This window comes from Nerophis lumbriciformis, linkage group LG03 (assembly GCF_033978685.3).
Source record: "Nerophis lumbriciformis linkage group LG03, RoL_Nlum_v2.1, whole genome shotgun sequence".
Lineage (NCBI taxonomy): Eukaryota > Metazoa > Chordata > Actinopteri > Syngnathiformes > Syngnathidae > Nerophis > Nerophis lumbriciformis.
In genome coordinates this window covers 20,612,072-20,625,310 of record NC_084550.2, presented here as the reverse complement: position 1 = coordinate 20,625,310, position 13,239 = coordinate 20,612,072, and the positions used below count along the sequence as shown (strand labels likewise).

General features: G+C 39.6%; 1 protein-coding gene across 4 annotated transcripts in view; it reads right to left on the bottom strand.

Annotated features, from left to right (window-relative positions):
• LOC133580780 (serine/threonine-protein kinase tousled-like 1-B) overlaps positions 1-13,239 on the bottom strand; it is a 58,358-nt gene that overhangs the window by 32,877 nt on the left and 12,242 nt on the right. For 3 of the 4 annotated variants that reach the window (XR_009812231.2, XM_061935023.1, XM_061935007.1), the window contains exons 2-8: positions 12,513-12,634; positions 8,391-8,459; positions 7,969-8,044; positions 7,849-7,892; positions 7,676-7,765; positions 528-602; positions 353-445 (exon numbers count right to left, since the gene is read on the bottom strand). Coding sequence is in view for 3 of the 4 variants with exons in the window: in XM_061935007.1 (XP_061790991.1) it covers positions 353-445; positions 528-602; positions 7,676-7,765; positions 7,849-7,892; positions 7,969-8,044; positions 8,391-8,459; positions 12,513-12,634 (569 nt within the window). In the remaining variant the exon portion in view is untranslated. The remainder of the gene's footprint in view (positions 1-352; positions 446-527; positions 603-7,675; positions 7,766-7,848; positions 7,893-7,968; positions 8,045-8,390; positions 8,460-12,512; positions 12,635-13,239) is intronic. The other variant, XM_061935017.1, reaches the window with a different exon arrangement.

The following is a 13,239-nucleotide window of genomic DNA, read 5'->3' as shown; positions in this document are numbered from 1 at the left end:
GACGAAATAGAATGGAAAATTTGGAAATGGAAATTAGGAGCCTTTGTTTGCTTACTTACTAATAAAAGACAAGCTGTCTTGTATGTTCACTATTTTATTTAAGGACAAACTTGCAATAATAAACATATGTTTAATGTAACCTAAGATTTTTTGTTAAAATAAAGCCAATAATGCCCTTTTTTGTGGTCCCATTTATTTAGAAAAGTATCGAAAAGTACCGAAATAATTTTGGTACCGGTACCAAAACATTGGTATCGGGACAACACTACTATGCCCTGATTAAAAAAAAGGTGTGTCCCAAACTTCTGTCTTTTGTCCCTAACTCCGAGGTTGTAGACATGATCCCACCTACCCTGAGAAGGTCATCTATTCGTCCCTCCTTCTTTTCCAGGTCCAGATTCTTGTTGCTCTCCAGAGCAGCAAGTTTCAGTGCTGTTAACTCCGTCTAAGAGAGCAGAACAAGCAGGCATTAACCCATCTACTATATCAGGGATATGTGTGTGTGAGAGGACAGGGTTTCACACTACCTGGACACATTTACTGGATTTGGGATTGTGTTCCCCAAAGCACAAGCTGGTGGGGGAGGAGCTGTTTTGTCGGATCTGCCAGCACATGAAGAGTGTGAGGATTGTAAACTTTGTAATGACATACACAGCCTTTATGTCAGAGGGTCTCCAACTTTCATCATTATTAGAGCTACTGTGTCACAAGGAAAGGAGAGGTGAGCTATTTGTGTTTCATTACATATGAATGGCAACATTTCAATTGTTTTTTATTAGTTTCATGGTGAAGCAGATCTCCACCCAAACAGTGCGGTCATTGTCTTTATGCTATGTTGTGGTCATTTGTCATTAAAGGGGCTGTTAACCCTTACTTGGATGCCTAGAGGGCGCCGACAATCCCACGTGTTTCAAGTACAGTACAGCGGAACTTTGATTTACGAACGCCTCCATCTGCACTGCAAAAACTGAAATTAAGTATGATTGAATATCTCAAATAAGGGTGATGTTTGCTTATATTCTGTCTGATAAGATAATTCTTCTCACTAAGCAGACTTTATGTTAGTGTTTTACTTGTTTTACGGGTTTTGGTCCTAAATGATCTCAGTAAGATATTACAGCTTGTTGCTGAGATTTGATGACCTATATTGAGTAAAACATGCTTGAAACTAGAATATCAACTGTTGCAAAGCTGTGTCATCAACACTCACAAGTATAAAACAGCTTTTTCAAAGTAAGAATTTCTTATTTCAAGCATGAAATACAAAAATCATGACTTTGACACAATTGTGTCTCATAATTAAAACAGATGACAGCCAAATGGACTTTGCTGTTTTATTTTCAATTAAACAATAGAACATACATGCTCATATAGTACCGTATTTTCCGCACTATAAGGCGCACCTAAAAACCACAATTTTTCTCAAAAGCTGACAGTGCGCCTTATAACCCGGTGCGCTTTATTACGATTAATTTTCATAAAGTTTCGATCTCGCAACTTCGGTAAACAGCCGCCATCTTTTTTCCCGGTAGAACAGGAAGCGCTTCTTCTTCTACGCAAGCAACCGCCAAGGAAAGCACCCGCCCCCATAGAACAGGAAGCGCTTCTTCTTCTACCCGCCCCCGGAAGAAGAAGAAAAAACGCGCGGATATCACCGTACGTTTCATTTCCTGTTTACATCTGTAAAGACCACAAAATGGCTCCTACTAAGCGATCCGGTTCATAAAAAGACGCAATCTCTCCATCCGCACACGGATTACTACCGTATTTCACAGCAACTGAACCGCACTGTGGAACGGGAGCACCACAGGGAATGAGAAGTCGTCCTTCACTGTGGTTCTAGCTTGCCATGCTAATGGCCAGAAACTTCCTCCCATGGTGATATTCAAAAGGAAGACCTTGCCAAAAGAGACCTTTCCAGCCGGCGTCATCATAAAAGCTAACTCGAAGGGATGGATGGATGAAGAAAAGATGAGCGAGTGGTTAAGGGAAGTTTACGCGAAGAGGCCGGGTGGCTTTTTTCACACAGCTCCGAAGGCGAACACACCTTCACTAAGACGGGCAGACAGCCTCGGACGACATACGCCAACATTTGCCAGTGGATCGTAAATGCCTGGGCAGATATTTCGGTCACAACTGTGGTCCGAGCTTTCCGGAAGGCAGGATTCACAGAACAACAGCGACACTGACTCCCGATGACTTCTACGAGACGGAACCGGCCATTTTGGATACCACGCTTGCGCAACTTTTCAATTCGGACACCGAAGACGAAGAATTCGAAGGATTTACGAATGAAGAATAACTTCAGAAGGTGAGCGCTATGTTTATTTTGTGTGTTGTGACATTAACGTTCGAGCAACATTATGTTACTATTGCTCTACACCATTTTGAATTTTACTATGTTTGTGATTGCACATTTGCGTACATTTTGGGACAGAGTTGTTAGAACGCTGGTTTTCAATATATTATTAAAGTTTGACTGAACTATCTGACTGTTTTTTTGACATTCACTTTAGCGCAGCGTTTTTTTGACATTCACTTTAGCGCAGCGTAGGCGCGGCTTATAGTCCGGGGCGGCTTATTGGTGGACAAAATTATGAAATATGTAATTCATAGAAGGTGCGGCTAATAATCCGGTGCGCCTTATAGTGCGGAAAATACGGTAGTACAGTTGGCACAGTACAGCAAACTGACAGTTAATATTTAAACATTTAACATGTGACATTTCTAACTATTTTGAACAGAAATAGTTCATGCACATTCAGATAAATTCTTCAAAATTACAATAAAAAAAAAATTTGGTCGGGGGCCGGGCCGGGCTGTGTGTGTGTGTGTGTATGTATATATATATATATATATATATATATATATATATATATATATATATATACCGTATATATATATATATATATATATATATATATATATATATATATATATATATATATATATATATATATTCCTTGCGCACTAATTGACTGAAAGAGGACGCACTTGGCGCGATGATTTCATTTTATCGATGGGAAAATGCAAGAAATGTAATGCCGAGCGCATATCATTATGTCAAGATAATGGCACTAGTATTTACTTATTTTAAGAATATTTTTCAACATATTGAGAATAAAGGTCTCATATTTGTTTTTTCTATCAAGAAAAGTGCACTTGTTATTAGTGAGAATATACTTATTTTAAGGTATTTTTGGGTTCATTGAGGTTAGCTAATTTGACTTGTTTTGGAAAGTCTTGACAAGCCAAATTTTCTTGTTCTATTGGCAGATCATTTTGCTTAGTTCAAGTAAAATGCCCCTAACTTTTTTTCTTTTTTTTCTTGTTTTTGAACGCTGACTTTTTGTAGTGTGCAAACTTTTCGATTTATGAACCTTGAGATTGAGCCAAATCTGCCTCTGTGTGTGAACGCATCATTCATTTTGTGTGCCCTTGGAAGCCATAGGGTGCAACCATTTTGATGACATCACTTCCTGTGTAGTACTTTCCACAGAAGGCATTTTGGAGAGTCCTGTTTAAGCAGTCCATTAATCGGCCACTTCTCAGGGCTACAGAATGTGTTTCTTTTCTCGTCATTCACCAAAATTGGTCTATTTTGCTAACTCAATATGGGTTCAAAAAAACAGTTTGGAACGGAGAAGGGATTTGCTGTGGACTTAAGACTTAAATAGAAGAGGGGAAACTCCACACGCTTCCCCTCCTTCCTGTTTCTGCCTTCCCTCCGCCGTTTACAGACAGCAAGGTTAAAAGGATTTTCCTATTAACTTTTTTTCTATTAATGTAGCTATATGGTTGTTTATGTTTTTGAGAGCACCAGAGGGACTTTTCTGTGCATGCGCGCATTGACAGTTCAGCTTGCCCTTGTTGTTATTTTGATAATTAAGAGCTTGTTGCTCCATCAACCTCTTATGTTTTTTTGATATTTATGTATACACATTATAGTGTCTTCAAAATGTACATTATTTCACTAAAAAGGAGCTTTTGTCGCTAGAACCAATCAATAATGTTTACATTATATCTATTATGGGGAACTTTGCTTCATTAAACAAACTTCAGTTTACGAATCCTGTTCAAGAAGATCGAGGTGATTCAAAAAGAATTAGCCAAAATGATCACTCGATATTTCAAAAATGAAAAACAATAGAAAACCTAGCCTGAACACGTGTTGTGCATGGAGATGTCCCATAATATCAGACTGCTGATATTATCGGCCGATAAATGCTTTAAAATGTGATATCGGAAATTATCGGTATCGGTTTCAAAAAGTTACATTTATGACTTTTTAAAACGCCGCTGTGTACACGGATGTAGGGAGAAGTGCAGAGCGCCAATAAACCTTAAAGGCACTGCCTTTGCGTGCCGGCCCAATCACATATTATCTACGGCTTTTCACACACACACAAGTGAATGCAAGGCATACTTGGTCAACAGCCATACAGGTCACACTGAGGGTGGCTGTATAAACAACTTTAACACTGTTACAAATATGCGCCACACTGTGAACCCACACCAAACAAGAATGACAAACACATTACGGGAGAACATCCGCACCGTAACACAACAAACACAACAGAACAAATACCCAGAACCCCTTGCAGCACTAACTCTTCCGGGACGCTACAATATACACCCTCCGCTACCCCCTACACCGCCCCCCCCCGCCCCCAACCCCGCCCACCTCAACCTCATGCTCTCTCAGGGAGAGCATGTCCCAAATTCCAAGCTGCTGTTTTGAGGCATGTTAAAAAAAATAATGCCCTTTGTGACTTCAATAATAAATATGGCAGTGCCATGTTGGCATTTTTTTCCATACCTTGAGTTGATTTATTTTGGAAAACCTTGTTACATTGTTTAATTCATCCAGCGGGGCATCACAACAAAATTAGGCATAATAATGTGTTATATCCACGACTGTATATATCGCTATCGGTTGATATCGGAATCGGTAATTAAGAGTTGGACAATATCGGAATATCGGCAAAAAAGCCATTATCTCAGGGCGGACACTCTAACCACAAGGCCACTGAGCAGCAGTTAACTTGCTCTGGTACATTTTTCGAACAAAAACAACTTCACCAGCTAATTTGTTATACCATTGCTGGTTTAACAGAACTTAAATTATTTTAAGTGTCTATATTTTTTACAATTACAAATTGTATCGAATAAAAATTGCCCGTCGTGCCGAGGAATTTGTTTTGCATTTGTTCGTGCACACACGCATAGAATCAGCCCAAGAGAAGCAACTACCAATTTACAGTCACGTCATAGTTTCAATCTAAAATACATTCAGTACTAGTTAACCATAGCTATCCAAATCGCGAACAACAAACAAAGCTAATGTGCACGCATCGGTGTAGAAGAAGTTAGAGGGCGAGATGTAATACATGCTGATTCAAAAATAATACGCCAAAATCATCACGCATTCAGTTCTAATGCATTGTAATAGACTGAATCAATGGTCATTTGATACAAGAGTTATCCAAGTTTTACTGTGTTACAATTTCACCGTTGTGGTCATGTAATCCTTTTGGCGCCGTTCAATTGTAGGAAGATCCGTGTGTTTATTTACCCTCAAATTGGCAGTGACTCAACAGGAGGCGTTTTGTGTGCTTAATGTTGTCCATGCTGCCGTGGTGGCCACATTGAGCACTTGTAAAGCATGAAACAAATACTCAAAGTTATGCACAACTAGAGATGTCCGATAATGGCTTTTTTGCCGATATCCGATATTCCGATATTGTCCAACTCTTAATTACCGATTCCGGTATCAGTCGTGGTAATTCCACGACTGTATATATCGGTATCAACCGATACCGATATATACAGTCGTGGAATTAACACATTATTATGCCTAAATTTGTTGTGATGCCCCGCTGGATACATTAAACAATGTAACAAGGTTTTCCAAAATAAATCAACTCAAGTTATGGAAAAAATGCCAACATGGCACTGCCATATTTATTATTGAAGTCACAAAGTTCATTATTTTTTTTAACATGCCTCAAAACAGCAGCTTGGAATTTGGGACATGCTCTCCTTGAGAGAGCATGAGGAGGTTGAGGTGGGCGGGGTTGGGGGGGCGGGGTTGAGGTGGGGGATGTAGGGGGTAGCGGGGGGTGTATATTGTAGCGTCCCGGAAGAGTTAGTGCTGCAAGGGGTCCTGGGTATTTGTTCTGTTGTGTTTATGTTGTGTTACGGTGCGGATGTTCTCCCGAAATGTGTTTGTCATTCTTGTTTTGAGTGGGTTCACCGCATATTTGTAACAGTGTTAAAGTTGTTTATACGGCCACCCTCAGTGTGACCTGTAGGGCTGTTGACCAAGTATGAGTGGCATTCACTTGTGTGTGTGAAAAGCCGTAGATATTATGTGAGTGGGCCGGCACGCAAATGCAGTGCCTTTAAGACACGCCCCCAATATTGTTGTCTGGGTGGAAATCGGGAGAAATTCGTGAGAATGGTTGCCCCGGGAGATTTTCGAGAGGGGCACTGAAATTCGGGAGTCTCCCGGGAAAATCGGGAGGGTTGGCAAGTATGACTGGGAGACGCAACTTGCTCTGTACCACTCCATACAGCGGCGTTTTAAAAAGTCAGAAATTTTACTTTTTGAAACCGATAGATAATTTCCGATTAGGGATGTCCGATAATGGCTTTTTGCCGATATCCGATATTCCGATATTGTCCAACTCTTTAATTACCGATACCGATATCAACCGATACCGATATCAACCGATTTATGGAGTCGTGGAATTAACACATTATTATGCCTAATTTGGACAACCAGGTATGGTGAAGATAAGGCACTTTAAAAAAAAAAAAAATAAATAAGATAAATAAATTAAAAACATTTTCTTGACTAAAAAAGAAAGTAAAACAATATAAAAAAAGTTACATAGGAACTAGTAATTAATGAAAATGAGTAAAATTAACTGTTAAAGGTTAGTACTATTAGTGGACCAGCAGCACGCACAATCATGTGTGCTTACGGACTGTATCCCTTGCAGACTGTATTGATATATATTGATATATAATGTAGGAACCAGAATATTAATAACAGAAAGAAACAACCCTTTTGTGTAAATGAGTGTGAATGGGGAGGGAGGTTTTTTGGGTTGGTGCACTAATTATAAGTGTATCTTGTGTTTTTTATGTTGATTTAATAAATAAAAAATAAATTAAAAAAAACAAAAAAAACAAAAAACGATACCGATAATTTCCGATATTACATTTTATCGCATTTATCAGCCGATACTATCGGCAGTCCGATATTATCGGACATCTCTAGTCGTGAGTTCAAACCCCGGCCGAGTCATACCAAAGACTATAAAAGTGGGACCCGTTACCTCCCTGCTTGACACTCAGCATCAAGGGTTGAAATTGGGGGTTAAATCATCAAAATGATTCCTGCTGCTGCTCACTGCTCACCTCCCAGGGGGTCGAACAAGAGGATGGGTCAAATGCAGAGGACACATTTCACCACACCAAGTGTGTGCGTGACTATAAGTGGTACTTTTAATTTGAACTTTAAAAACAGCCCCTTTAAATGGAGGTATAATGTCTGAATTGAAAAGTTATGAAAATACACAGACTTTGACTGCAAATATTATTCAACTCTTTGGTGCGCTACCTGTTGGAGACCCCCGTTCTTATCAACATGCTGCCACACACTCACAATTGAGCCTGGTGCAGAGTGGGAGCTCTGTGGGGAGCGGCGGGCTGACGGCAGGCCTCTGACTGGACTGGAGCCATTTCCCCCCTGAAACTTTACAGAGACAAAATCAAATCAGAATTCTGAAAGTGAACAAAGGAATATTTTACAGTGACGTCAGCTAAAATAATCCTCACGTCGAAGTAGTCGCTGATCTTAGGCCCACGGGTCGAGGTCTTCCCTGCATAGGGAATAAGAATAACAGGTCGTAACAAAAAAAGGCTTGAACATCCACTGACGTTGGGAGAGTTTTCTACCTTGACTGCTCTCTGAATATGTGTCAGCTTTCCTTTTCCTCCCTCTGGATGACTCGGAGTGCTTCTTCTCTGGGGTCTGTAAGTCGACACAGAACAGAGGAGGAGAGAAAATGCATAAATCCCTGGAGTTTTACCTAACAAAGCTCCCGTGGCAGCGATCCACAGGAAGAGAAAAAATACATATTGAGTAGGCAGGGGAGCGCCCTTTTTTCATGTCAGAGTTCTATGTAGGGAAGAGGGAGAGGTACAGGCAGTGGGAGAGACACAAAGACAAGTGGGCCCAGCACCCAAATAACTGAACAGCTAACAGAATCGGAAGAAACATGACAAATTATCTCCACTTTTTGAGTGCTTTTGTTACATGCTCTTGAATAACCAAATGACCTTTAGTAACGGTCAAAGTGACAATGCGCGTTGGTCACCTCGGACTCCTTGTCGCTGGATGAGCCAAGACTTCCATAGCTGTGGTTGGAGGACTCGTTGGCCAGACCCTGCACACAAAAGCATTGGAGCATTCAGAACCATAAGTGAGCACATAGTAGGGCTACAACTAACGATTATTTTTATAGTCGATTAGTCAACGGTTATCTTAATGATTAGTCGGCTAATCGGATTATAAAGTGTACACATATTAATGGCTCTAATTTTTCATTTCTTTTTGCTTTTTTTTTTTTTTTTATTAATCAATCCAACAAAGCCATACCATAATAATGCAATCAAATTCCAAAAGCAAACCCGGCCCAGCAACATTCAGAACAGCAATAAACAGAGCAATTAAGAGGAGACACAAACACGACACAGAACAAACCAAAAGTAGTGAAGCAAAAATGAATATTATCAACAACAGTATCAATATTAGTAACCATTTCAACATAGCAGTGATTAAAAAACCCTCATTGACATTATCATTAGACATTTATAAAAAATAAAATAAAATAAATGAACAATAGTGTCACAGTGGCTTACACTTGCATCGCATCTCATAAGCTTGACAACACATTGTGTCCAATATTTTCACAAAGATAAAATGAGTCATGTGTTTGGTTCATTTAATAGTTAAAACTAATTTAAATAATGGATCCCATATTCCAATATATGACTCATTATTATCTAAGCTAAATGCAGTTTTTTCTACTGATATCATCTCCATAGCTTGTGTATTACCAGTCAGTATGTGTTGGACTATCAACATCTATCCATTTTTTAATATTACCCTTTTTGTTATTATGCATATTGAAAGAAATGCATTTTTAGTCTTTGATGACACATTACTAATTTTTCCATTGACTTCTAAATGCAGCTTGAGTTATTTTAGGCATGCGCTTACTAACAATGATTATTCATCTTAAACTAATATTTATTCATACTGTAACAAAAATTAAAATGACTAATAAAATGCCTATTTAAAAGAAAGGAAATGCAAAGTGATATATATTGACTATTGATTAACTCTTAGCAGTTTTAGCACTCTAGTAGACTCAATGTGTAGAATTATATATTTGGTTAATTCTTAAAATGTTGGCTATTTAATAGAATGTATGTTTATCTTATTAGACCTCCGCATCGGTGCCTGTCTGTGTGCGTTTGTTAAAGTGCCTTTTTTTTTACGGCATTACAAATTGACGCTGCTTCAAAAACGTTCTTGAATTGATGTAGACAAAGTTTAGCTGGCTGACCTAAGCTAAAATTATATTTCACACAACTTCGTCTCACTCTTCTTGTTAGCTAGTTAATAGAGATGTCCGATAATGGCTTTTTTGCCGATATCTGATATTGTCCAACTCTTAATTACCGATTCCGATATCAACCGATACCGATATATACAGTCGTGGAATTAACACATTATTATGCCTAAATTTGTTGTGATGCCCCGCTGGATGCATTAAACAATGTAACAAGGTTTTCCAAAATAAATCAACTCAAGTTATGGAAAAAAATGCCAACATAGCACTGCCATATTTATTATTGAAGTCACAAAGTGTATTATTTTTTTTAACATGCCTCAAAACAGCAGCTTGGAATTAGGGACATGCTCTCCCTGAGATAATCCTGATACCCACTACAACTATGGGAAATACTATACTTTGACATTTTTTTTTTTTTTTTTTAAACATGCCTCAAAACAATAGCTACAAAAACAATGAAGGCACACAGCTTCAGTCCAGAGTATACAGGGTAATAAAGTAAACAATAACATAGTCCTCTTTTAGTGCAAGACTGCCTGGCATGCTGTATAACAGGGAATTATAAACTGGGCTCACATCGATCTTCCGCTTGTATTCATCGTGTATCTCCTTATGATTCTTGAAGAGGTGGGAGATCTAATTGCTCGTATTAAAGGAAGACGTCTGGGTTCCCCCTCGCATAACCAACTTTTTGCAGTGCTTGCAAATTGCCAGTTTTTTATCCGTCAGAGACACTTTAAAATAATCCCAAACCATAGACATGGTGTCGTTAGTCAGTCACCGAGCGAGCTCGCTTGTTAGCCACGGCTACAGCACCGGCAACAACACACTCTTGTTGTTGTTATGCTCCGCTCGCGGCGGTTTGATGAGGTCATTAAGCGTCGCCAGTAAACCTCTCATGCTGCAGTCGTCAACTCTTGTGTTGTGTGTGGGAGTGGGGAGAGGGGTAGACTGACTGGTAGACGCAACTGCTCTGTACTGCTCCCTACGTCCGTGTTTTACCGGATATGTACCGCTCCGTACAGCAGCGTTTTAAAAAGTCATTAATTTTACTTTTTGAAACCGATACCGATAATTTCCGATATTACATTTTAAGCATTTATCGGCCGATAATATCGGACATCTCTACTAGCTAGCAAGGTAGAAGCTAACACTCTTACCGAGGCTGTGTCCGCATCCTCCCTCCAAATGTCCGACATCATGTCTCCGCTTTAAATGCTCGCGTATCACAGATGTACTGCCATAAAAACAAGGTCCGCTTTGCAAAATGAGCAAGGTATTCATGTTTCCACAAGAGGAATTATCCTCACACTTTACATGTTATCACTGGCAATGTTTAAGCGCGTGACCAACTTCCGGCCGGGAAACACGAGTGATGATATCACGACCATTGTTGACAAATATAATTGTCAGCAACAAATTTTATTGTCGAGATTTGTCGACAAATCGTAGCCGCCCTAACACGTGGTGGGTAAAAAATAGCAAAACAAAGACAGGCCTCAAACTGCAATGCTAGGTAACACAGTACATATTTGGGTTTAAGGTGTCTCTCGACCATTTTCCAGCACAAAATTACTGCCACAAAGTATTACTGTTGTCCCGATACCAATATTTTGGTGCCGGTACCAAAATTATTTTGATACTTTGATACTTTTCTAAATAAAGAGGACCGCAAAAAATGGCATTATTGGCTTTAACAAAAAATCTTAGGGTACATTAAACATATGTTTCTTATTGCAAGTTTGTCCTTAAATAAAATAGTGAACATACAAGACAACTTGTCTTTTAGTAGTAAGTAAACAAACAAAGGCTCCTAATTTAGTCTGCTGACATATGCAGTAACATATTGTGTCATTTATCTACCTATTATTTTGTCAAAATTATAAAGAACAAGTGGTAGAAAATGAATTATTAATCTACTTGTTCATTTACTGTTAATATCTGCTTACTTTCTCTTTTAACATGTTATATCTACACTTCTGTTAAAATGTAATAATCACTTATTATTCTTCTGTTGTTTGATACTTTACATTAGTTTTGGATGATACCACAAATTTGGGTATCAATCCGATACCAAGTAGTTACAGGATCATACATTGGTCACATTCAAAGTCCTCATGTGTCCAGGGACGTATTTCCTGAGTTTATAAACATAATATAAATTTGTAAAAAACGAAAGAAGATGTTTTGATGCCAAAAAATACTGATGTAATCATAGTAGTATTGACTAGTTACTCTCCTGTACTTGGTATCATTACAGTGGATGTCAGGTGTAGATCCACCAATGGCGTTTATTTACATTGTGACGCCGGTGAGCTACGGTGTGTAGTGAAGCATGTTTAGCTATTCCTCGTCCTCCAGGGATGATACTTGTAAGAAACTTACTTTATTTGTCGCCATGGAGACAAGGATTAGTGATTTAGAAGTAGCTACAACACTGCAGACTGGGGCTGGACTTTAGCTGCCATGTCTTAAAGCATTTCTTCCGGTGGGCGTTTCAGTGTTATAACTTCACCTTTATCGTTAGTTTTTAAGCCAAAATGCGCCCGTTCTCCCTTTTCTGTCTACACACTGTGTCTGCTTGTAAGTACTCTGTGTGTGCGCGCTGCCGAACATGCTCGTCTGCTCGCAAACCAGCAATGGCACGAAGTGACGACGACGCGGTGGACCGGTACTTTTCAGAGGCGGTATAGTACCGAATGATTCATTAGTATCGCGGTACTATACTAATACCGGTATATCCTACAACCCTACAAAGTACTACTAAATGCAGATTTAAATCGAAAAAGGTTGGAACAAATGGGCCACATTGTACCCGTGTCTTTTTTTTTTTCTAGAGACGAGCGCAGTGTTGGTTACCTTGGCACCTCCACTCATGCTCCCAGCGCTGCCTCCCGTGTTGCCACTGACAGCGCCTGTAAACCTGGCCTCCAGCAGCTCCTGTCTCCGGGGGTCCAGGCTGTGCAGCTCGTCCATGGGGCCTGATGTGAGGGACGCAGCAGCAACAAGAGGAGGTAAGGTTAAATGTGTCGAAACAGAACAAACTCTCAGTGAAAAGACACTTTGTAAGGGGGGGGTGAGGGAATAAGAGGATTGAAAACTGGGTGCCAGACGGCTTTTTAAAAGATGCACTGTCATGAGCTGACCAACAATGCTGCTGGGGCGTGATGTTGCTGTTCAAACAAGGGACAGAAAATCCCGACAAGCCATGAGGGGTAGGCTGATTTTACTTTAACAAATGACATTAAAGGCCTACTGAAATGCGATTTTCTTATTTAAACGGGGATAGCAGGTTCATTCTATGTGTCATACTTGATCATTTCGCGATATTGACATATTTTTGCTGAAAGGATTTAGTAGAGAACATCGACGATAAAGTTCGCAACTTTTGGTCGCTGATAAAAAAGCCTTGCCTGTACCGGAAGTAGCAGACGAGTAGCGTGACGTCACAGGTTGTGGAGCTCCTCACATCTGCACATTGTTTACAATCATGGCCACCAACAGCGAGAGCGATTCGGACCGAGAAAGCGACGATTTCTCCATTAATTTGAGCGAGGATGAAAGATTTGTGGATGAGGAAAGTGAG